Source organism: Canis lupus, chromosome 5 (assembly GCF_003254725.2).
Source record: "Canis lupus dingo isolate Sandy chromosome 5, ASM325472v2, whole genome shotgun sequence".
NCBI lineage: Eukaryota > Metazoa > Chordata > Mammalia > Carnivora > Canidae > Canis > Canis lupus.
The window spans coordinates 32,717,984-32,739,201 of NC_064247.1; the positions used below are offsets into that span (position 1 = coordinate 32,717,984).

The 21,218-nt window shown below is 46.4% G+C and overlaps 1 protein-coding gene across 3 annotated transcripts in view; it reads left to right on the top strand.

Moving 5' to 3' along the window:
• Nucleotides 1–21,218, top strand: part of DNAH2 (dynein axonemal heavy chain 2) — an 87,619-nt gene that overhangs the window by 8,402 nt on the left and 57,999 nt on the right. For all 3 annotated transcript variants that reach the window (XR_003128317.3, XM_025428482.3, XM_049110163.1), the window contains 10 exons: nt 5,343–5,571; nt 5,895–6,005; nt 6,161–6,399; nt 7,338–7,529; nt 8,155–8,312; nt 8,761–8,848; nt 9,187–9,392; nt 9,832–9,961; nt 10,208–10,390; nt 11,196–11,410. Coding sequence is in view for 2 of the 3 variants with exons in the window: in XM_025428482.3 (XP_025284267.3) it covers nt 5,343–5,571; nt 5,895–6,005; nt 6,161–6,399; nt 7,338–7,529; nt 8,155–8,312; nt 8,761–8,848; nt 9,187–9,392; nt 9,832–9,961; nt 10,208–10,390; nt 11,196–11,410 (1,751 nt within the window). In the remaining variant the exon portion in view is untranslated. The remainder of the gene's footprint in view (nt 1–5,342; nt 5,572–5,894; nt 6,006–6,160; nt 6,400–7,337; nt 7,530–8,154; nt 8,313–8,760; nt 8,849–9,186; nt 9,393–9,831; nt 9,962–10,207; nt 10,391–11,195; nt 11,411–21,218) is intronic.

The following is a 21,218-nucleotide window of genomic DNA, read 5'->3' on the forward strand; positions in this document are numbered from 1 at the left end:
GGTATATGTCCGAAGGAACTGGAATCACTGTCTCAAAAATCTATCCATACTCCATGTTCATTGCAGCATTACTTACAATAGCCAAGGTATGGGCACAGCCTAAGTGTCCATCTGTGGATGAATGGATAAAATTCTATATACACACAGTGGAATATTATTCAGCAATGAGAAAGAAGAGTCCTGCCATTTGCAACAACTTGGATGGACCCTGAGGGCATTATACTAGGTGAAATAAGTCAAACAACGACAAATACTGTATGATCTCACTTATATGTGGAATCTAGGGGGAAAAAAAACCCCATGCTAACTCATAGAAGTAGACAACAGATTGGGGGTTGCTAGAGTGAGGTAGGGAAAATGAGTGAAGGTTGGCAAAAGGTACAAACTTCAGTCTTAAGATAAGTAAGTTCTGGAGGTATAATGTACAAATGGTGACTAGTTAATATTGCCTTGTGTATTTGAAAGTTGCTAAGGTTAAAAAAGTTCTCACTGATGAGACAGAAAAAAATTGTAACTGTGTGAGGTGATGCATATTAACTACACTTATTGTGGCAATCACTTTGCAATAAATACATAAATCATGTTGTACACCCAAATTAACACAGTGTTACAGGTCAATTATAGCTCAATAAAACTGGGCGAGGGAGGGTACCAAGTTTCATTTATTCAAGACAATGGTTCTAGAGATCTATTATACAGCAGGTATCTACTGTATCTATTATACAGTATTACTATGTGGTGTCCATGACATTTGCTACGAGGGTAGATCTTTTTTTTTTTAAGAGGGTAGATCTTAAGTGCTCTCGCTGTACATACATACACAAAAAAGGAATGCTGGATATATTAATTAGTTTTATTGTGATACCGAAACATCAAGTTGTACACCTTAAATATATACAATCTTTATTTGTCAATTATGCCTTAACGAAGCTGAAGAAAATTTATTTGATATACTGAAATATACTCTAAATAAGATCAGGGACTTAGGGGATCCCTGGGTGGCGCAGCGGTTTGGCGCCTGCCTTTGGCCCAGGGCGTGATCCTGGAGACCCGGGATCGAATCCCACATCAGGCTCCCGGTGCATGGAGCCTGCTTCTCCCTCTGCCTGTGTCTCTGCCTCTCTCTCTCTCTCTGTGACTATCATAAATTAAAAAAAAAAAAAAAAAAAAAAAAATTAAAAAAAAAAAAAAGATCAGGGACTTAGTTGTATACTTTTGGGTTAAGATGGCCAATTGAAACTTCCTTAAAAAATTACTACTGTTAAAAAAAAAATTACTACTGTTGATAAAATGGTCAAAAAAGTAAAACTAGAAGAAGAAAAAAAATCACCCAAGTGTAAAGAAGGAAAAGAGCATAATCTAATCAACTTTAAGAGTAGATGACCAATGAAAGGTCTATGCCCCGAGTTAAGAAAACCATGCTCCCCACAGGAATGGTGGATGCCCAGAAAGTTGGGAACCTTAGCTGGACATGTAACAAAAATCTGAAAAAGGAGAAAGAGCCCAGGTATCTTACACTGCTTGAAATTAGTCTTCACCACCTACCCATCCCCTCACGCAATTCTCTTAGGTTAGAGAAAAGTGAATAGAACATAAAATACCCAATTCTTTCCCTTTCACTTTGGTGGGGAGGTGGTGGAGAAGAAACTGGGCTCTCATAGCGGGACGTCAAGAAGTCACCCACAGGGTGTTAGAGCAGAAAGGATGAATTCCCTGAGCTGCTCAAGCGTGAGGAAAGAAATTGCATGGTAACTGCAAGCATCTTACATCAAGTGGCAAAATGTGGAACAGAAAGAGACTCCTCACAACAGCATCATGTCCTAGTACAACTTAGTAGGAGCATGAATTCAATTTTTAAAATGCAGAGAGACAAAATAATGCAACATGAGAGAGAGAGAGAGAGAGATGAAAGGGAGATAGCAGATTTTAGGAAATAAAGCACCATACTATAAAACTCGTAGGTTAGAAGTGGCAAGGAACTGACTAGCTATCACTGCAAATCTGAATTGCCACAGAAGAGAAGCTTGAGATAATTACAGTGCACGAGGAAGAGAAAGCCAATGACAACATAATTAGAGAAAAGTTAATAAGACAAGGCGATCTAATATAGAGCACCAACTAATGAAATAGTGTAAATGTAAAGATAAAATACAAAGCATTTCCCTGACCTACAGAAAGAACTGAATCTGGGAATTGAAATAATGTACTTTCTCCCAAAAATTCTGTTACACCATGTTTAATGCCAAGACACATCTTAGGTATGCTGTAAACTTCAAAGAAATTAATTCTTTAGGAGCATCGCTTATGCAGCTTTCCTGCCAAGAATATTCAACTTGAATCTAATGACGAGGAAACAATCAGATTAATCCAAATTAAGGGACATTTTGGAAAACGATTGGCCTGGACTGTTAGATCAGTGCCATGGAAGAAAGACAAAGACTCAGGGACTGTACAGGATTCAAGGGGACTGAGGAGACATGACTATGTGTGATCCCAGACTGGATCCTGGGTGGCGAACAACAGCTGTAAATGATGTTATTTGGACCATTGGGGAAAGCTGAATATGTATTGTGTATTGTATGAAGTTCAATTTTCTGAGTGTGGCATTTACAGGATTGGGTATGTTGGAGGATATCCTCATTTTTTGGAGCTATATGCTGAAGTATTTAAGGGTGCAATATCACATGGTGTCTACTGCTCACTCTCTAATGGCTCAGCCAGGAGAGGGAGAGAGAGTAAGAGAGTGAACTTGAGCACAAATAGGGCAAAATGTCAACAATTAGTGACTCAAGATTAGTGACTCAAGTGTGTTGTTCACTTACACTTTTCTTGCAGTTTTTCTAGGAGTTGAAATTGCTTTCAAAATAAAAATTTGGGAAATAATTACTTAGTGCTCTAGTCAAAAAAGCAAATTGTCTAGCAGGAGGAGACATTAGCTGGTGGCAGACTTCTCCAATCACCCAGAAGAATACTTTCACAGAGTTCTCCAGGAGGACCGTGTGCCCCAAGCATTTTATTCTCAGCCAAGATGGTCAAATACAAAGGCCACTAATGAGCAGTCATTTTCAATCTTGAAAGAACCCTACTCTATAAAACAAAAATAATATCACCCGTGGAATATCTATCCATTAGAAATGAACCAAACAGGCAGGGGTGCTTGGCTAGCTTAGTGGATGGAGCGCTTGACTCTTCATCTCGGAGTTGTGAGCTCGAGTCCCACATTGGGTGGAGAGATCACTTAAAAATAAAATCACTTAAAAAAAGAAAAAAGTGAACCAAGTAAACAACTCAGGAATAGAGCTTCTACGAACATTCAATTCATTTAAATAAAAACTAATACTAAATAACCACTGGTGTTATGATTATGCTGTGAAATGCAAATGCTACCAGCCTGGACAGTGTAAATGTAACAGTATAATGAACACTGAGCAGTGCTGAGCAAGAGGGAGGGTATGAGGTGCTAGTGTTCTTATTTCTCAAAGCAGTGAGTCACTAGGACTTAACATTGGAAGGTAGTGGAAAATGAGCCTCAATATTTTAAAAAATATTTAATTAATTAAGAGAGTGCGAGTTTGGGGTGGGGAGCAGAGGGAGAGAAGCAGATTTGTGGCTGAGGATACAGCTCAACACAGGGCTCGATCTCATGACCCTGAGGTCATGACCTGAGCTGAAACCAAGGGTTGAATGCTAAAAGACTGAGCCACTCAGGTGCCCCTGAAACTCAGTATTTTTAATAATCTCATATAACTTTAGAAAGGGGTCTTTCAGAAAGAAATCTCTCTCGCAGGTGAAGAAATACTTATTGAAGCTCAGGGGTGCCTGTATCTTATTCACACCAGAGTCCTTTTATTCTATGAAATCCAAGTGAAATTAAATCTAATACTTTTAATCAAAAATAGTGTGATCCTACTTTGAAATAACTTTTAATCGATTTGTTCTGTACGTGTCGATCTATAGAAAGATGTCTGGAATAATGTTTTCTGTAGTGTTAACAGCATTAATGTCTGGCTGGTGGAGTTTTAGATGACAGTTTAGTTTTTATCTCTGTACTCCTTTGTATTGCTTCAGTTATTTATAACTAAACTATGTATGTTATTTTTTAAATGATGAGGCTTCATTTGATTTATTCTTCTCCTTTATTTTATTTTTAAAAGATTTTATTTAATTTGACAGAGTGAGAGAGAGCATGAGGGGAAGTGGTAGGTAGAGGGAGAGGGGGAAGCAGGCTCCTCATTGAGCAGGGAGTCTGATGTGGGGGCCTCAATCCTGGGACCCCGGGATCACGACCCAAGCTGAAGGCAGATTCTTAACTGACTGAGCCACCCAGGTGCCCCTAAAAATTTCGTTTTTATAAGTAATCTTTACACCCAACATGGGGCTTGCACTCATGCCCCTGAGACCAATTGTCATCCACTCTTCTGACTGAGCCAGCCAGGTGCCCCAAGAGTCTGTTTCTTGGTTTATCTCTCTCTCTCTCTTTTTTCCCTTTGCTCGTTTGTTTTATTTCTTAAATACCACACATGAGTAAAATCATATGGTATTACATATGTATATCATTTTAACGAAAATAATAGTGTGAAGCTTTTAAAAAAATACACTCGAAATGCCAAAATTCAATTCTGGGTAGTGGGAAGATGGATGATTATTAATCTCCTCTTTGTGCTTTATTTTCAGTTTTTTAAATTACATAAATTATAAAGAAAGAGTGGGTACAAAAGCATGCACGCATGAAAGGTGGATCTGGTCTTAGGGACGAACGGCTTTTCTCAGCATGTAGAAGTCAGAAACTTGAAATTTGAAAGCCGTAGCTACATGAGGGTCATACATTTCTGGATGTAAACAACAACAGCCACAGAAACTCACCATGAACAGAATTGAAGAGTACATGAAAATTTGGGGACCAGGCGTACACAACTGAAACGGGAGACCCTGGACAGTTGCCTCTTACTTCCATTCTTTCTCCTCCCCACTTATCCTATAGCTCAAAGGCTTCCTCCGTTCTATCCTTTTCCTTCCATCCACCCATCCAGCTTTTATTGAGCATCTAATATGTTCTAGTTAACTGTGTTGGTTCTGGAGCCAAGTTGGACAGAGTACACAGTCCCTACCTGCAAGGCCTACTCTCTGCATTTCCTTCCCACAGTTTTGGGTACAGACTCCGTTATTATGTCCCTGAAAGAAATAGGAGGCACCTTGCAACACATTTGGTGAAGGATCAGGATACCCCAAAGGAATGTGGCAAAGAACTCAGCCAGAGTTCTTTCCTGACAGATGCCTCAGATTCTGCTGGGTATTGTGCTGGGTCTGGAGACTGATCTCTGGTCCCCTGTCTTTTCATGCAGCCCCAGAACCAGATTGTCTACTTCATTCGCTGCGCACCAGTTCCCATCACCACGGAGAACTTTGAGGCAACCGTGCAGTTTGGGACCATGCGTGGTTCCTACATCCCGGCCCTGCTTCGGCTGCTCAGTGGTGTCTTTGCACCTCAGATCTTTACAAACACAACCTGGCCTGAGAGTATTCGAAATCATTTTGCTTCTCATCTGCATAGATTCTTGGCCTGCCTGACAGGTGAGCAGGAAGACTTGGGTGCCTCGTTTCTCTCTGGTGCTGCACTGACAGTAGAGCAAATGAGGCAGGTGGGAGACTCATCCTGAATACAGCCTGGCATGGAATGGGTACCTTTATGTGGAGCATATCAGGGCACAGAACTTGCCTTCCAATACAGATACAGTTTTCTGCTGTGAAAGGTTGCCCAGACCAGACAATGAGTCATAGTTTCTTTTGCCTGTTCTCCTGAAATCCACCATACTAGATCATCAATCATGATTGGAACCAGGGTGGCACAAACTCTCTCCCTTCTGTGAACTTCCATGGTCTGTTCTTTTCCTCAGATACTCGGTATAAACTGGAGGGTCACACCGTTCTCTACATTCCTGCAGAGGCCATGAACATGGCACCCGAGGTGGTGGTTAGGGACAAAGAGCTGGTACAGCGGCTGGAGAGTGAGTGGCTGGTGTTGCCAGTGTGTTGGGGGAGAGGGGAGGGCTAGATGCTGAGAAAAGAGCTGAGTTAAGAGGGCTACATAGGTGACAGAGGAAAGGATACAACTGGGAAGCAGCATAAAGAAGTGCAAGAGGTTTTGTACTCTCCCCTGCAGCCTCCATGATACACTGGACCCGGCAGATAAAGGAGGTGCTCAGTGCCCAGGAGTCTGTGGAGACAGGAGAAAATTTAGGTCCTTTGGAGGAGATTGAGTTCTGGCACAATCGATGCATGGACTTGTCTGGCATCAGTAAACAGCTGGTGAAGCAGGGAGTGAAGCACATTGAATCCATCCTGCGCCTCGCCAAGTCATCCTACTTGGCACCTTTTATGAAACTGGCCCAGCAGATCCAGGTTTGTGAGTGGACCAAAGGATGGAGGCTTAGCAGAGAATGGATGGTGGTTGGGACAGTAGTTAGTCAGGTGCTAATAAGAGGGAGCCAGCGTAATCCTCAACAGCAAAGATAGATCCTAATGTTTGGACTTGCACTTGGGGTAAGAGTACAAAAGTAGTAGAACACAGGGTCCCAAGGAGCTCATAGTTTTGTTAGGGAGACCTCAGTTCATCGACAAATACACATGGAGTCCAACCTCCATGAGCCCAACCTCTGCAGTCTAGCTCAGAAAACCAGGCTTACACAAAACAGGATCACCAGATGGCATGGGGTCAAAGAGGAACCCATAGGGTCCAACCAAGAGAATTGCCAAGATGAACACATAAAAAATAAATTTGGTATAAAGTATGGCAAGCTGATTATGTTAACATTGGGATCACAGAGAAGGCTGCAGTGACCTGTGGAGTTTAGACATGGAGGATTTCTCCTCCCAGGCAGGATTTTGAGCTAGATGGTAAGGAAACAGCTTCAGTGAGGTGGAGACGTCTAGAAGCCTGGTTGAGAACAGGGTGGCCAAAGGCATGGGGTGAAACCGGGGGTGGATGGGAGGGCTGTTCCATCAGCTGATCAATAGCTGTTGAGCACCTACCTTGTGCCGGGTTCTGAATTCAGCTGGAGAAACTGGAGGAGTGGACACAAGCCTGAGCTTGGGGACTCTCAGTCTAGTGGGGCGGGGGGTTGAGACTCATCATAAGAAGAGACAGGACACTGGTTGGAACTAGAACAAGAATGAGAGCAGATAGGTGGGGTCCCCAGGGTCCGTGGAGGCCTGAGATGCTTGGTATTAGGTTTTGAGAGGGGCAGGTCAGGCCAGGCTTCCAGAGGGGTAAGCAGTGCTTGCTTTGAACCAGTTCTCTCCAATGGACAAGTCCATTGCCAGCATTTCTTCATTGCCAGGATGGCTCCCGTCAAGCACAATCCAACCTGACGTTTTTGTCAATCCTGAAGGAGCCCTACCAGGAATTGGCCTACATGCGGCCTAAGGACATCTCCAGTAAGCTCCCCAAGTTGATTAGTCTCATCCGCATCATCTGGGTCAACTCTCCCCACTACAACACTCGGGAGAGACTGACCTCTCTCTTCCGAAAGGTGCGTGTCTGTGGGGCCGGGGCAAAGGGCAGCTCTGATCTGCTGAAGGACAGGGAGGCGTTCAGGGGGACATATGTGCTGAAAGGCACTGAGGAGTGGCCTGGGGGGGTCAGGCAGGGCTCCCGGACTTCTCTGCCTGCTTCTTCATCCCCCAGCGTGCTCTGTGCTCTGGGTTGGGGCCTGGGCCGGACAGCTTGCTTCCAGATAGAAGTAGCCAAGGTGGGAAGAGGGCCTTTGAGAAGGCGAGGCAGTAGAGCGCAGTGGGGGAGGCAGGGGGGACAGACCCCAGGCTGAGCCATGCAGGAGGGGACGACTCCCTTCTGCTCATTTCCCAAGGTGGAAATTGCAGGGAGTGAGACGCAGATTTGGGAAGGAGAGCCAGCTTTTGAGGCACAGGGCCCGAATGTCATCTGAGGTGACCGAGGTGGGTCCCTGAGCTGAGCGCTCACTGGGAGGTGAGCTGAGCTGGGGACAGTATGGGTAGACCCTCACGGGGTTGCCGACAGCCGGCAGCAAAGGCCCGTGTCAGGTAGGTGTGGGGAGCCAGGTCAAGACTGGGAGGCTGAGACCCGAGGCGGGGTCGGAGATTTGGGCTGTGACTGGAGGCCATTGGCCCCTTCTGCAGATGAGCAATGAGATCATCCGCTTGTGCTGCCATGCCATCTCCCTGGACCGCATCTTTGAGGGCCACGTCACTTCTAGCAAGGAGGAGCTCCAGGGCTGCATCGCCTGCTGTCAGGCCTGGAAAGATCACTACCTACGGGCTGTGCAGATGCATACCCAGTACGACGCATGTCCCCCACCATCCCATCTGTTACCCCTGCCATTCCTAATGACTGTAGATGGGACTCCTCTCACTTGCACTTTTTAAAAGCCTACAGATCCCAGTCTTCTCTCTGGATGCAGATCTTCTAGCCCCTGGACCCTGGTTCTCCTTAGTCTCATAACCTCTCTACCCTGATTCCAAGAATCCTTTCTGGTTTATTCTTCCACTCTTGGCCTGGAAGTCTGAAATTCCATCATGTATAAACCTTCTAGACCAGAGGTGCTTTATCTCCTCTCTGGTTCTTCTCATCTTGCCTTTCTTGCCTCGGCTCTTCAGGAGAACTGCCTCTTGGGGTCTCCTTCCCTAAGACCCCCCAAACCCAGGACTCTGGATTCTAGCTTCCCACAGACAGGTTGATATGTCGTGCCCCAACTTGTGATTTGGTCCATTTTTCTCCGAACACAGGTTCTCCAGTCGGGGCTGGGTGCTGGACCAGACCAGCATATTTGCCCAGGTGGATGCCTTTGTGCAGCGCTGCAAGGACCTCATTGAGGTGGGCAGACCGTCGTGAGGGGTGGGGGTGTCACAGCAGGCTCCAGACCCTGGCCAGGGGCTGGGAGAGAGGGGCAGAGGGTCAGCAGGGAGCTTCTCCACTGTAGCTCTTTCTGTGTGGCTGTGTGAGCCGCTGCCACCGTCCTGTTCTGTCAGACTGTCATCTGTTATCACAACCCTGGTATCTCATAGCTCATTCTGTGGCCAAAACTCACCTCAGCAGCACCTGGCACCTGGCGGGTCCTCCCCTGTCTTTAGACATTTTAAGCCAATCCTGAGAGCTCAGGACCCACCAGGTCAGAAAAGAGGGCAGGAGTCCTCACACCGACTTGGTTTCAGGTATGTGACTGCCAGTACCATTTTGCTCGCTGGGAAGATGGCAAGCAAGCTCCCCTTCCTTGCTTCTTCGGCGCCCAGGGGCCCCAGATAACACGGAACTTGCTGGAGATTGAGGATATCTTTTATAAGAACCTGCAGATGCTGCGGGCTGTTCGCGGGGGCATCCTGGATGTCAAGAACACCTCCTGGCATGAAGACTACAACAGGTGTGAGGATCCCGGGGCTTAGTGCTGCAGGGGAGGGAGGCGTGGAGACCACGCAGGAGGAGTGGCCAGAGTCCAAAGGAGAGCCTGGAGGTGACAGATCGAGATGGGGAAGGCGGGAGAGAGTGCAGGGAAGGAGCCACTGCTCAGAGCCAGGGTCCGTTAGGCTCTGAGGGCCAGAGTCCCCATTCTGCCACAGACTGGGGGCGATGGCGATCCTGGGCAAATTATTCCCCCAGTTAGAGCCTCTGTTTCTTCATCTAAAAAATAAAGCTATTGATAGGACCCATCTCACTGTGCTGTCTTGAGGAGCAAATGATTAATGCACATGATGCACTTTGTGGCTGGCACGGAGGGAGCTCTGGGTCTGGGGCACCCGGGATTCTTACTCAGAGGATGACCAAGGGTGTGCGCTCCTCTCCACGCTTCCTTAATGGTGCAGGTTTCGCACTGGAGTCAAGGACCTGGAGGTGATGACTCAGAACCTGATCACCTCCGCCTTCGAGTTAGTCCGAGATGTGGAGCAAGGAGTGCTGCTGCTGGACACCTTCCACAGGCTCGCCACGCGGGAGGTGCTTCCCCCTGCCCCCGCCCCCCGCCACTTCCCCTGCCTCCTCCGCCCTCTTCTTCGGTGCTTCCTGTTTCCAACCCCATTCCTGCTCTTCCCCAAGAGCCTCAGTCCTCCTTCTGCTCCCCTTGCTTGCGGATCACTAGGGAGCAGGCCTCCTTCCACGGGGCCAGGACCGGGTGTAGCATGAGTCCCCGGAGGGAAGCCGCACCCGAGGCCATGTTGTCAGGTTCTTTCTCTCCTTCCTTAGGCTATCAAGCGAACCTACGACAAGAAGGCAGTGGATCTCTACATGCTGTTCAATAGTGAGCTGGCCCTGGTGAACCGTGAGGTGAACAAGAAATGGCCCTACCTGGAACCCTACATGGCCCAGTACTCTGGGCAGGCGCACTGGATGCGGATCCTGCGGCATCGCATCGACAGGGTCATGAATGTGAGCACCTGGCTGTCCCCAAAACTTGTTCTCAGAGAGCAGGTGGAGTTTGCAGGCTGAGCCACATGCTGGCAGGGTAGCCACCCTCTATTGCCCCCCGCTGTCCAGGGCGTTTCCCCGGGGACTTTCCATGATGGGAGACTAAGTGGGGCTCTGGGGAGTGGCAGGTGCCATTGGGTGAGGTGGCCCTGGCTTCGGATGCACAGCGGTGGCCAGTGTGGCTGGTGGTCTGGGTCAGTGGAGGTGTTTCCTGTCAAAGTGGGGAGGAGGAGGAGGAGGAGGGTCACCTCAGGGAAACCGGGCCACCCAAAGAGGAATATAACCTCACAATCCAGAGACCTGGATGGGGCCTTAGGGCGCCTAGTCCTGGAAGGACCAGAAACAGGAATAACCCTCAAAAAGGCCTTTTGGGGAATGTAGATTAAGGCTACTGAGGAGCTGGCTGTCATGTCATTGGCTCTGGGTAAGAATATGGTGTCTCCCTGAGCGCTGAGCTAGGACCAAGGGTTCATACTGGTTTTCAACCTCGACCCGCTTAAATCCTCACCTCCTATAATTTACTTTCTTTGCCACCTTCTCTTGAGCCAAATCCCTGTGCCTCCCCTTTGTGCCACTGACGCCTTTTGTCTTGTGCCCTGGTCTCCTCCTCTCACTTTGCTGTGCAGCCCGTCCTGTTCCCAGAGTGGTCAGAGGAGGTCTCCCTGGCGAGCCACACAGCTTGTGGATTGGGTGTGCGGTGTGGGAGACGGGACCATAGAGGTGGGGGGCACATGGGCTCTGGCCACCTGTTGTCCCTCCCCCTCAGTGTCTTTCCAGCGCTCACTTCCTGCCCCACATTGGTACGGGAGAGGAGAGTGTGCATACCTATCAACAGATGGTTCAGGCCATCGATGAACTAGTTCGAAAAACCTTCCAAGACTGGACGTTAACGCTGGACAAGGACTGTATTCGGCGGCTGGACACACCACTGTTACGAATCAGCCAGGAGAAGGCAGGCATGCTGGACGTCAACTTTGACAAGTAGGAGACCCAGGCTGACTACTTTCCCTCTGCTTGTCCCTCCCTTCTCTTGTTTCCATGTGTCTGTCTTTCTTCCTTCCTTCCTTCCTTCCTTCCTTCCTTCCTTCCTTCCTTCCTTCTTTCTTTTCTTTTTCTTTTCTTTTCTTCTTTTCTTTTCTTTTCTTTTCTTTCTTCTTTCTCTTTCTTGATTTTATTTATTTATTCATGAGACACAGAGAAGGAGGCAGAGACACAGGCAGAGGGAGAAGCAGGGTCCCTGCGGGACTCAATCCCAGGACCCTGGGGTCACAACCTGAGCCAAAGGCAGAGACTCAACCACTGAGCCACCCAGATTCTACTCCACGCACCTTGTTTCAAGCTCTTTCTCAGGCTGTAACAGGTGTACCCACACTGCCTATGTTTGATTCTAGAGTGTATCTCCAGAGTAACAGCGGCAGAAAAAGCAGCCCCCAGGAACCCATTAACCCAGTGATGTAGGTGTCCTGCCACTAGATGGCCGTGATGGCCCAGCTAAGGCATCCCGAGGACCTCCAGCCAAGGGGCGGGCCTCCCTGAGAACTGGTGGAGCTGGCGGTCTGGGCCGGTTGTGCTCTCTCCTGCAGCTTTACAGTTAGGACCTTCTCAGGTGACAGTTATTTCAGATGTAATTAATTCACGTATTAAGTTACTCAAAATTGTGTAGCAAGTGCCTTCTACGTGCCAGGAGCTGAGCCCCTGCCCTCTGCCTCCCTGCAAGTGAACTGGAGGCCGTGCTTCCGTTCTGTGGAAGATGCAGAAGAGAAAAACAAGGAAGGAGCCATGTAAGACATCTGTCTACAGAGATTGCAAACCTCCTTGTGACAGTTTTTTTCCTAATTGGAAGGAAATCACTTTCTACTGGATGGGTTTTGGCACCCCGTTGTCATTAGCTGCGCCCCGTAAGAGGAGCTGCTTCCCAAGCTTCTAGGCTGTTGCTCCTCACATGGGCCTTCAACTCACAGGACGCCCTGATCTGTTGGGCACATGTTGGAGGGCTTTTCCTAGAGGAGACCTGGGTGGAGATGGAGCTGCCATGGGTGAGGTGACGTGCCATGGGTGAGGAAGGAAGCAAAGGTGGAGAAGTAGTGCTGTGTGTCAGGGGAGGCAGAAGCATTCATGAAAGGGCCAGAGATGGAGCAAGTTGGAGATCTGCCTGTTGTGCCCAAGATTGCGAATCTGAGAAACCACCAAGGAGCCGACACTGATGCAAGCGCACGAGGGTTTATTAGCAAGCTCGAGCTTGGGTCCAAGTATACCCGACACAGCAGAGCAGGGACTTGGACCCCAAAGTGGGTTACAGCTGGGTTTTTTATAGGGTGGTCTAGGGGATTTTCAGAAGGGGTGGAGGAATTTCTCAAGTTCTGTTTACATTCTGATATGGGGCTTAAGGGCCTTGAGCTCTGTTCTCATTCTAATATGGGACTTTCTACCACGGGTGTGGGCTCTGTTGTCTTTCTGATATGGGATTCCCTGCCAAGGACATTGAGGACATTCTGCAGTAAAGTTTAGCTCTTATTCACAGGGGCCTAAGATGGCTGTACTTGTGCTAATGCTAAACTTTAGGTGGAATGGCCTTAATTTTTCTTGGCCTCCACAGTGCCTTTGGCTAGAGAGGGGTACCAGAGAGTGGCTTTGGTAAGGCCCAAGGGTTTTTGAGGTACGACTAAGCAGCAGCATATAAGACTGGCTTAATAAGTCAGCACTATGATTTTTTTAAGAAAGATTTTCTTTATTTATTCATGAGAGACGCAGAGAGAGAGGCAGAGACACAGGCAGAGGGAGAAGCAGGGGAGCCCAATGTGGGACTCAATCCCAGGACCCCAGGGTCACAGCCTGAGCCAAAGGCAGATGCTCAACCACGGAGCCACTCAGCGGCCCCCAGCACTATGATTTTGAGAATCACCATCTCACCCCTCCAAGGAGGTTTCCATTCTGTATGTAGAGACAAGGCCAGTATCACCCGGGCTGAGACATTTGCAAGCACACAACGTTGTTGAATCTGCAAGACACACAGCTCTGTCAAGCTGGCTGCCTCCAAAGGCACTGTGCTCAGAGAGACAACGGACAGATGAATGGACAAGACAGTTGGACGTGATTGCATTGACACCAGGATAAACATGCACAGCCCCAACAGCAGTTGCTTTATTCTCCCCCAGAATCAGAGGATTGTGTTCAAATAACAGAAGCACATTAGCACTAATGATCCATATTTACGTTTTAAGTATGAGAGAAGATAAAGGTTGAGTCAAAGGTCAAGAGGTGTCACAGGTTGACCACCCCCACGTCCTCAGGGCAGAATCTGAACCCTGGAGCAGATCTGCTTTGCTCTGTGACCTCAGGCAAGCCACCGAATTCCTCTGAGCTGGAGTCTCCTTATCTACTCCAAAAATCCTTTTCTGAGGTCACAAGGCGAGATGGCATATGTGGAAGTCCTCACGACGAGCAAACAACAATCAGCAAACATTACTTTCCCTTGAAAAGAATTGCCTCATAAAGCTTCTGTGAACACAGGACATTCAAAACAAACTTAGCAAGGTGATAGAATAGTTTTTTAGATTTTATTATTTTTTAAAATAGTAGTTTTAATTTTGAAAAGTTTTAGCCTTTTACAAGGGGTGACAGAAGGTACATGTTACAAAATTCAAAAGAAAAAGAACAATCGGGCTTCACTGCTGTACCCCATGACTTAGTTTCTCTCTAAAGAGTCCGTGTCTGTCACTAGTTTGCGGCATAACATTCCAGCGACGAGAGTATATAGTTACATAAATAACCCTTTTGTATAAACAGTAGCATACTATATACACGGTTTTGTGCATCCACAGTTTTCAAAATGGTTTATTTTCCCATTGTAAAAGTGTTGACAAGTTTAGAAAATTTGCAAAATGCAAAAAAGTAGAAGAGAGAACAGTTTCCTCAAAGACAACCATGCTTAATGATTTGGTCTTTTCCCCCCCCCACTCTCTTTTACCCCCTACTTCATACATTTGTTTTCTTTGATTTTTAAAATCTTTAGTGGGTATTTTAAAAAAGATTTTATTTATTTATTCATGAGAGACACAGAGAGGCAGAGACACAGGCAGAGGGAGAAGCAGGCTCCCTGTGGGGAGCCCGATGTGGGACTTGATCCTGAATCCTGGGATCATGACCTGAGTTGAAGGCTCAACCCCTGAGTCACCCAGGTGTCCTTGTGGATATTTTTAAGTTATAAAAATAGTGTATGCTCACTGTAAAACAAAAATTGATATAGAAGTACATACAGGAAACAGTGAAAATCCAGTACCCAGCCCTGTCCTCTAGAGGTAATCTTGATAACCAGGTGATCAAAAATATGCACTCTACACAAAATAGAATCACATTATAAACAGGGTTTTCGCAACTTGCTTTTTAAAGGGTTAATGGTATGTGTCGGGTTTGTGCGTGGGTTTCCATTCTGTATGTAGAGAAGTATGTAGTTATTTTCTGGGGTGTATAGCATCCTATAATTTGGGTCTACTGTGACTTAATCAGCTCAGGATTGATGGACTTATAAGTTGTGCGATTTCCGTAAGGCTTCTGAATATTCTGTACCAGAGGGCTTCGGGTGGGCTCTCTACAGCTTATTCCCATCCCTCCCCAGTGGTGCATTTGCCTGGTGCCCGAGCAGTGTCCATCTGAGTCAGAGAAGCTTAGGAGAAAACTTTCCTGTCTGCTGTGATCATCTCCTGTCGAGGAACACATTAGGTATTTATTGAAAGTACTGTTTGCGTAATCTTTATAGTAGAGCCTAACAAGGCAACTTTGGGCCAAATATTTATGGCCTGGGTTTAACTGAAACCCAAATAATGGCGAGACTTGCTTCTTCCAGAGACAAGTGTTTCTGTCCCTTGGTGGTTGTTTACTAGAGGGATCTATTATAAGCTGCTTTACATTTTTGTGGTTTTAAGATAAAACTGCCTCAAACCCAGTAAATTATGTATGGTAAAAACAAACAAACAAAAAAACCCCCAAAACCAAAACAAACCCATGATCCCAGGGAAGGACTTTGGAGAGTCTGGGTTCATCAGACTGGTAAAGAAATCCAAGACCCGATCAGCTCTTCCAAACCATCTCACCCCTCCAAGGAGGTGCAGATGACTTTATCAGGCTGACTCTTCTGTATTCAAGGTCTAGATAAGATCTTGAAATAAGCCTACTTTTCAAGTGTCCTGACTGCTCTCAGAATTACCCGACTGTCTCTGAGTTCTGGGAGCCTTCCAGGCCCTAATAAAACCTCTTTTATCTCACAAGGGGTTTTCTTATCCACCTTATATCCCACATATTTGAACTCTGAAGTCCAAACTGGCTTTTACCACGTTTTTACGGCCAGAGCAGCTTTCCAGATTGGACTTAACTCAAATATGTCCCAGATGTTGTCTCTGCCCTGGCTGAGAAGAGGGGTGCTATCCCTATGTACGCAGCAGGCCCTTCTGTGCAGTGCAGGTGCCCCAGAGCAGGGGAGGGGACACGGGAATGTGTGTTGGCTTTCTGTGTGTAGGGCTTTCGCTTCTTCCTTTCTTCCCCATCACATAGGGCTTTCTCTATGGGGTCACTTCTTTCTGGGCTGTCAACACTGACCTCAGCTTGTTTCACTCTTGCCTCTGCTGCCTGACCACTGCTCTGAGGATCAATTATGAAATATCTTACAGAAATCATTCCCCAGGCGGATTTTTTTTTTTCAAAGACATTTTATTCGTTGGGGCGCTTGGATGGCTCAGTCGGTTGGGCATGTGACTCTTGATTTCAGCTCAGGTCATGATCTCAGGGTCGTGAGATGGAGCCCTGTGTCAATGTCCGCGCTCACTCTCTCTCTGTGTCAAATAAATAAATAAATGAATCTTTTTAAAAAAGAAATTTTATTTATCGATAAAATAAAATTTGCATTCTGGAAATTAACTGACACGCTTCTGGCAAAGACTGAGCATCCCACTGAGTGGGATGCGTTCCTCCTAGGGTTCCAGCTCAACATCAAGATGGTATCCTCCAAGTTCCTCCCATCGACTGATGCATTGCAATTTGACAATATGCCTTAAAGTTTTTTGAAAATCTTGTCAGGATGACATTTTGATGTGGTGTTGGGTAGCGCACACACACAAGTTTGAAGAACACAGGAGGATATGTTCATGTAGCCAGAAGCGTTCCCATATGTACTCAGACCCCTCTGTCCTTCCAGTGTAGCTATAATGCAAGTTTGGGGTAGGTCACTGTTTAGCTTAACATGACTCTGTTAGTCCCATTTACTGCCGCGCAGAGGAATTTTGTTTTAAGTCTTCCCTTGCTTGTTTGATCTTTGCCCTTTTCAGAATTGACAATTGCCTTACTATTTTTGTGAGCACATTGTTTGCTATTGTTAATTCTCCCAGACTGGTAATATTTTTCCTCACTCTCTGACTGGTAAGGGAGGTTATGGATTTCATATTTTAGCTACCCCTGCTAGAACTCCCTTTCCTCCTGCATCGGTGCAGTTGGTTGGTTTTGAGGCCTGCTATATCAGGGTATCAGCCTGGAGCTTCCCTGCTGAGCCTCTTCTCTCGTTGGATTTCCTGTTTCCTTTGTCTTCCTCTTTCTTGGTTTATGCCCTCTTTTTGTCGGAGTGCACTCTTTAGTAGCTTTCTGGGAAATGGTGCATGGGAGGCAAATTTTTTGTGTTCTTATGTGATTGACCACAATTTTTTCTCCCCTCCCCTTATAGGACATTTGGCTGTATTTGGAATCCTAGATTGAAAGTAACTTTCCTTTGTTTTGACCTCTCTCTTTTATCTCTTTTATTCTGGAGACTTCCCTTAAATGCCTGGTGATCTACTGTTCGTTCACATGTGAGAGAGGCCTATTCACTTGAAATATAACCCTCTACAAAACTTCAAATGTGATATTCTTTTTTTTTTTTTTTAATTTATTTATTCATGAGAGACACAAAGAGAGGCAGAGACACAGGCACAGGGAGAAGCAGGCTCCCTGCAAGGAGCCTGATGCGGACCCTGGGATCACACCCTGAGCCAAAAGCAGACACTCAACCACTGAGCCACCTAGGCATCCCATGATAATATTTCTTATATTATTATTTCAGTCCTTACCTGTAGAGAAGACACAAAATATTCTGGAATTTTTACCTCATGTGCTTCCAAGTGGCATTTCAGTAATATTCAGAACCCAGAGTTTCATGAGAAACTCCAGGTTGTGGGGCTTTTGATTGTGATTTAAAAATGCAATTTCCTTTAAAAGAGAGAGAGAGAGAGAGGGAGAGAGAAACCACACAGATTTTACAAATCATGTGATTTTTATTCAAGCATTTTTTTTTAAGAATTGAAGCATTTTTAATTTTGAAAATATTCTTTTCAAAAATTTGAAAATTTGAAAATTTCAAATTTTGAAAATTTTGAAAATTTTCTTCTGGCGTTTTATGATTTTATTCTTTACATGTAGATGTTTGATCCATGTGAAACTTATTTTGGTGTAGGGAGAGAACTGCACATGTGACTGGGTTGTTGTGTTTCTTAATCCCCAGATGACTAGCCAGTTGACCCGATCTCATTTATATAACATAACAAATTCCCATTGAGAGTTGTGTCTATTTCAGGACTCACTTTTCTGTCCTGTCTGTTCTGTCTGTCTGTTCATATGAAGGGACCAAACTGCTTTAATTATTGACCTCATTCCTCTCCCTTTGCAGAGTTTTTGGGGATATTTTTAATATTTATTTCCCATAAGAACTTTAGAATCAATCTGTTTGGTTCCAAAAATAGTTCCGTTCCTATTTTTATAAGAACAAGGATTGGGTTAAATTTATAGGTTAACTTAAGAAGAATGAACATGTTTAAGGTTTGAATCTTTCTACCCAAGAATAGCATTTTTCTTTCAATGTATTTAAATCCATATAAAATGTCTATAAATAATTTTTTCCATATAAATTGACTATTTGACAAGAGATATCATAATATATATAAATTTGCATAAAAATGTTATATATAAAGAATTCTTGTTAATTGGTTAATTTTTGTATTTTATTTTTATTGTTTTAATTGTCATGGGTCTCTTTTCCTCCATGATAATGTTTAACTGGTTATGGTTTTTATATTGAAAACTTTGATTTTGGTACACCTGAGCATCCATTGCCATTTAGCACCACGCCTGAGCTACAGGTGCCTTGGAGGTAGAATTTCTGTACTTTGCTTGGCTCTAAAACTTGAAGGAGTTGGTAGTCAGTTGGATGCTGGAAGGTGAGGCTGAGGGAAGACACTTGGCTCTGGTTTAGGGTGTGGGACAGGGCTATTCACAGAGACAGGAGCTCCCTGCATGCATCTGCTCTGCAGATGATGAGTTTGTTTCTGGACACATGGGAAGTGCTTGTAGGCCAAGGTGGGGAGACATCTAGAAGGCAGTTGGGCATACAAGTCTAGAGCTCATGTTAAGCCAAGTAGATCTGGGGGGTCAGCAGCTTCTAGAAGGCAGCTGAAGCCATGGGCATGGACAAGATCACCCAGGGAGAGCGCTGGATGTGAAGAACATCCAGGAGCCTGCATTGAAGGGAAGTGCAGGGCAAGCAGATTCTTCCCCGGGGTCTCCAGGGCTTAGCTGGGTGGGATTTCCAAGGGATTCTAGAACAGAAGTATCCTTGTACTGAAAGGCAGGGCAGAGCACAAGAGCATGTCCGAGGAAGGCAAGGCAGGGTGGAGTCCAGCACGAGGTTAAGGCCTGTGGAAAGAGGAGGGAGGCCCAGGCCCGAGGAGGCCTGCGGGGTTTGGGGACAAGGTGTCCTGGAGAGACTTGACAAAGTCAGTTGTGCAGGCGAAGGGGGCAGCTTTCGGGACAGAGGAGCTCGTGAGGACAATTCTGTATGGAAGGTGCACAGTAAAGGGGAGTGTGGGAACGCCTGGGTGGCTCAGTAGTTGAGCATCTGCCTTCAGCTCAGGTCGCAATCCCGGGTTCTGGGATGGAATCCTGCATTGGGCTTCCTGTGAAGAGCCTGCTTCTCCCTCTGCCTGTGTCTCTGCCTCTCTCTGTGTGTGTCTCATGAATAAATAAATAAAATCTTTAAAGAAGGTGGGGGGGAATGCAAGGTAAGGTACCTGCAGGGGAGATATGTTGTCCAGGGTGGGGGGGCCGTTTTTGGTTTGTTTTTTTCAAGATGCTAGAAACTTGGCCTTCCTTGACTATTGATGGGATGGAACCGGCAGGTTGTGGAGAGTGGGAGGGGATGCTGTCTGAGGAAGCAGGAGGAAACTGTGTTGGGACACGGAGCCCAGGAAGAGGCCTTGGCCTTAGGTGGGAAGAGGGGCTCTTCTGCCCTAAACAGGTGAAGCCTTGGTGTGACACAAGTACATGGGCTTCTGGGTTTTATAGCCTGAAGTACATGGAGTCTCCTGGTGGATTCTGTATCTGTGATGTAGGAGGTGAGCTTTCTGCAGAGATGGGGCAGGACAGGCCTGAGAGGGTGGGGAGGTGCTGCTGGCAATTGCCAAGAGAACAGGAGGGAGGACAGGGTGGGGAGCTCCACACAGGACCCTGGGGGGATGGCAGCAGATTTAGCCTGGGTCGGGGTTCCGCCAGGTGGCTTACACTAAAGAGCAAGTGAGGAGTGGCAGGAGGGCCAGGAACGTAACAGATGGCAGGGTCTGTGCAGGAGGAGGCAGTGATGGGAGGGGACACACAGGCTGGAAGGGAGCCCGTGGTCAGTGGTCTGAAGATCTTGTGAGGTCAAGGAACTGGTCCTTTGGGAGGGCAAGTGCTGGAAGCGAGGAGGAAGCTGGGCTCAGGCGGGGAGGGGTGTCTGAGGGCTGATCTCTGAAGTGGCGGATGCAGGACACGGGAGTGACAGCCTGACAGCCGGGAGGGAAGGGCCAGAACTCCCTGGGTAGGACAGCCACGTGAGCAATGCAGATTTCTCTGGGATTGCATTTAACAAAGGAACAAGAAACAGCTGAAAGCGATTTTAATCCTCAATCCAGTATTGCCCCAAATATTCTCATTCCAACATATAATTAATATAAATATAAACATTATTATTTTTAAAAGATTTTATTTATTTATTCATGAGAGACACAGAGAGAAAAGCAGGTTCCCTGCAGGGAGCCCAATGCGGGACTCAATCCAGCACCACAGGATCACACCCTGAACCGAAAGGCAGACGCTCAACCACTGAGCCACCCAGATGCCCTACTAGAAACATTATTAATGGAGGGTTTTCTATTCCTTTATTCAGAAGAGTCCTCTCTGCCTTCCATCTCTGTGTCTTTTTCTCTACTTTCCAAGAGATTTCTGTTGATTTCATTGTTAATGGGTTTGTTGGTTTGTTAACATCCTGTTATCCTCTTGAACCTCCGAGAGCTCTCCAGGTGTTCCCTTCTGTAGCATCTGGGGTTTGGGTCATGGATGCTCTTTTGTCTCTTTTCTCTCTCTCAGGATATTCACAGGTTTTTTTTAGTTTTTTTTCTTGGTGTGGGATGGCCCTTATCCTTCTGCATGGCCCCTGTCCCCTTGTCTCTCCTCATAGTTGCTTTGCTTCTGTTTGTTTGCTTTGGCTTCTACCTTCCTCTGCTGGTAAGGACAGAGCCCAGTGTTTTGTGATCCTTGGTTGTCCATCTTCAAGGGCAGGGAGCTGGAGAGTGGTTGGGAGCTCTCCTGAACAGGTCGTGGGGTTTATCACCTGTGAGCTTCACTGCAGGCTTATCCGGTGGGCTGTCTTGAGGGGACTCCTGAGGTCACCATCCTTGGGACTCGCCTCTCAGCTGGGCCAGAGGTCACAGAAAACCGTCTTCCAGACTTCTTTCTGGACACT